This window comes from Lingula anatina, chromosome 5 (assembly GCF_051362555.1).
Source record: "Lingula anatina isolate TDL-2025a chromosome 5, LinAna3.0, whole genome shotgun sequence".
Taxonomy (NCBI): domain Eukaryota; kingdom Metazoa; phylum Brachiopoda; class Lingulata; order Lingulida; family Lingulidae; genus Lingula; species Lingula anatina.
Window position 1 is genome coordinate 22,512,534 of NC_141771.1, and position 3,188 is coordinate 22,515,721.

Consider the following 3,188-nt stretch of genomic DNA (forward strand, 5'->3'; position numbering starts at 1 on the left):
CTGCTCGAACTTAGGAGGACCTGCAGTTTCATTGTAGTGAAGGTCCTCCGGACACTGAGTACCTTCAAAATTTTACTGATATTGAATGCAGTTGTCGAAGTATATCACTGTGTTTACTGTCGTAGCGTACGTTAATTGGAAATAAAAAAATTGATAATCGACAATGAAGAAGGTATTTTATTCATTACATTTGCTGCGACATATTTTTTTTTTCTGTAGCTTGTTTTAAATTTATATGAAAAATATTTTTACTGATATGCGTATCCCAAAATTCCAAAATTGCATAAATACATGTACTCAGTAGGTAACAGAATTAATTGCCATCAGTACGCATTTTAACCATACATCTATGGGAATAGAACACCTCCAGGGTACACTTGCCAATGTCTGAGTCAACGGCAGAATATTGCATGTACATCTATTCAAGAAGCCCTCTGTCTATTTAAATCCTATGTAATGTATATACCACCAATCAGCTGTCAAAAGTTATGTAAATACCGAAATTATGGCAAAGTGGCAGGAAATGTCATCACGTTCCGAGCACACTTCTTATTTCCCGGCTCTGAAAACATCACCCCTCGCCCCAAACCAGCCCCCCACGATCTCTCTTTCAGAATAGCGTCGATTATCGTAAGGTCTCCGTAAGTCAAAAAAGTCCGGCTTTCGAAATGGATGACAAGTCTTGCCTTTCGGAATATATTGCGACATGGAGAGCGGAAGTAGAACCAACGTCCGGTCACGTGGTTGCACAAAGAAGTGACGTAATCGCCGTACAAGATCTTTGCGCCTTCAGGGAGAAGTCCGTTGAATGTACCACTTGCCTTGAAATCTTTAATAACCGAAACTATCCAGCCTGAAGTCGAGGAATATATATGACATTTAGCTACAATACGGTTAACCTGTACGTTGCTACCTTTAATTAATTCAGGGTTGTTCATTTCGCATCATTAACACTAGAATCTATGCATATTACCTAAAATAATACACCGCTCAGTATGTGAACAAAAATATAATTATCAGACAATGTGCATCATTCAAGTTTCTTAATAATACATGTATATTTGCATTGCAAAAGAAAGAGAAAATAATAAATCAATACAAATGTGAACATCCCATCTTATAGAGGCACATAGTTAAAGCAAATTTTATGTTATACATGTAATATGAACTTATCAGAACCCCACATGTAGGTTATTTTTTCTTTTCATCTTTTCTTTTTGAGAGGTGTTCAAATATCGGATTCATTCAATACGTCTAAATAAATGTAATTAAAGGGATAGTTTTGGTCAAACAATTTATTCTCCTGGAGTAAACAACAATTTTCCATTTACCAATGATTAATGAATCAATTTCAACATTCAAAGTTAGTCCCTGTTCTTGTTTTTTTCTAAAATTTTGGTTTTTGGAAAATGATCTCTTAACAGACTATAGCCATCTATGGAGGTCACGTGGTCCGATGACAAGCTCAGATTTCAGAATAATAGCTATAACTGCCGTTTTTGTAGTAAAACAGAATATATTATATTCGTAGAGTTGTTTACAATATTTTTATTGTGAAATATAGATCTCATACGAAGAGTTATTATCCCTTTAATTCATGTTGAATCGTGCAGCTCATGCAGGAAATAATGTTGGGTTTGTGCACAGACTCTCGCTTACCTGACTCGGACACTGGGGTATTGAAGAACTGCACTTTATCTCCTTTACTGGCTGACACAAGCCTATACCTGGCGGCGGGGTCCAGGATGAAGGTACTGAATGTAAAGGCCCCGTCTTCACTAGTCACTGCCTTGGTGCCATCTATGTACGCTTCGTCCGGTATCCCGGTGAAATCGATGCCGTATTTGTTCTTAAGAGATAAATTTATGTGTGGAAATTAATATTGTAAAACTTAAATTGTCTCTTCATAAGAGATACATTTTGCATATAAATCAAAAAAGTCGTATTATAAATAAACATGAATTATCATGACAATCACAATGCAAATGTGTATTGCCCTTTTCAATTGAGAGAGAGAGAGAGAGAGAGAGAGAGAGAAAACGAGATCTGACGTAGTCTCACCTTTAACCACGCAGTGGCTCTCTTCCCCTCAGCAATGGCGTCCGTCTCAGAGCGACCAGCCAATCTCTGATGAGCCAGAATGTCACTGCGCGTTCCTTGGACGTTACTCAGGTCAACCGTTCCATCGATGACGAGAGTCAGGACATAGTTGTAACAAGGCGTCTCTGGTTTCTGACACGTGGACGGGAGTCTGCGCCAGGGAACATATTTGTAGAAGTACATGTATGGTCTTGGATAATATGTTCCAGTGGCGTCCACGCCGGGACTGATCATGGAGGCCACCAAGATGAAGACCAATGCGGAGAGGAATTTCCTATAGGAAAGATTGGAGCAGGCAATTAGGTTATATTGTGTTAATAGACACACACACACACACACACACACACACACACAGAGAGAGAGAGAGAGAGAAAGAGAGATCTAAACCAAAGGTTAACAAACTATTAATTACGAACACGCAAAACGGCTGCAACCACTCACCTGACTGAAATCTCCATGATATAAAGTTATACTGATAGTTGTCTAAGCACAACTCGTTATATAATATAGAGCCCTAGGCGCAGACGGTAAAAGTATATATGTATATGCAGACTCGGGAATTGATAATAATGGACTCTCAAGTAACATTAGAGTTCGCTGAGTGAACACATTTGTTCTAAATGTATCATTTATTAAAAAAAGACACGCGTTCTTATCATAGAATGACAAGTTTTTATTCAAAGGCTTTTCTAATATCTCTTTAAAGTAGGGAAATGTCTTCTTATCACCCAAAATTGTGATATTGTATTTACACATTTTCTGCACATCCAATTTAACCATTCTACGCCATGTTGTTTAGAATCTCCCTTTATATGTAAATATTTCATCAATGATCTGTTCTAAACAGTGAGAAAATGATTACAAACTAAAGCGATAAATTTACGTAAAACTGTTTGTTCAGCTTTTAGGTAACAGAGAGAAAGTTGTTTACAATATATAGAAAAATACTATTTTTGTCTTACTAGAGAGAAACAAAGAGCTGTATGAAGCTCTTTGTTTTTTAGATTGAGTCTCTAACTTACATATTTCCCTGTCAAATATATTTCCAACATCATGAAGACAATGAAAAATGATTAAAAAAATAATGA

At 37.0% G+C, this 3,188-nt stretch overlaps 1 protein-coding gene across 1 annotated transcript; it reads right to left on the minus strand.

The window, feature by feature from the left end:
* Nucleotides 1-210: 210 nt before the first annotated feature.
* On the minus strand, nt 211-2,662 carry LOC106161823 (uncharacterized). Its single transcript, XM_013538853.2, has 4 exons — nt 2,542-2,662; nt 2,062-2,374; nt 1,660-1,849; nt 211-853 (listed from the first exon to the last, which is right to left on the minus strand). The coding sequence occupies exons 1-4, from the start codon at nt 2,556-2,558 to the stop codon at nt 504-506; spliced, it is 870 nt and encodes a 289-aa protein (XP_013394307.2). The 5' UTR covers nt 2,559-2,662; the 3' UTR covers nt 211-503.
* Nucleotides 2,663-3,188: the final 526 nt, after the last annotated feature.

Bases quoted from the DNA above. Each gene is read 5' to 3' on its own strand.
- LOC106161823 (XM_013538853.2), bottom strand. The intron at 1,850-2,061 runs GTGAGACTACGT...TTATCTCTTAAG, and splicing joins GAGCCACTGCGTGGTTAAAG to AACAAATACGGCATCGATTT. The intron at 854-1,659 runs GTAAGCGAGAGT...CCTCGACTTCAG, and splicing joins TACCCCAGTGTCCGAGTCAG to GCTGGATAGTTTCGGTTATT.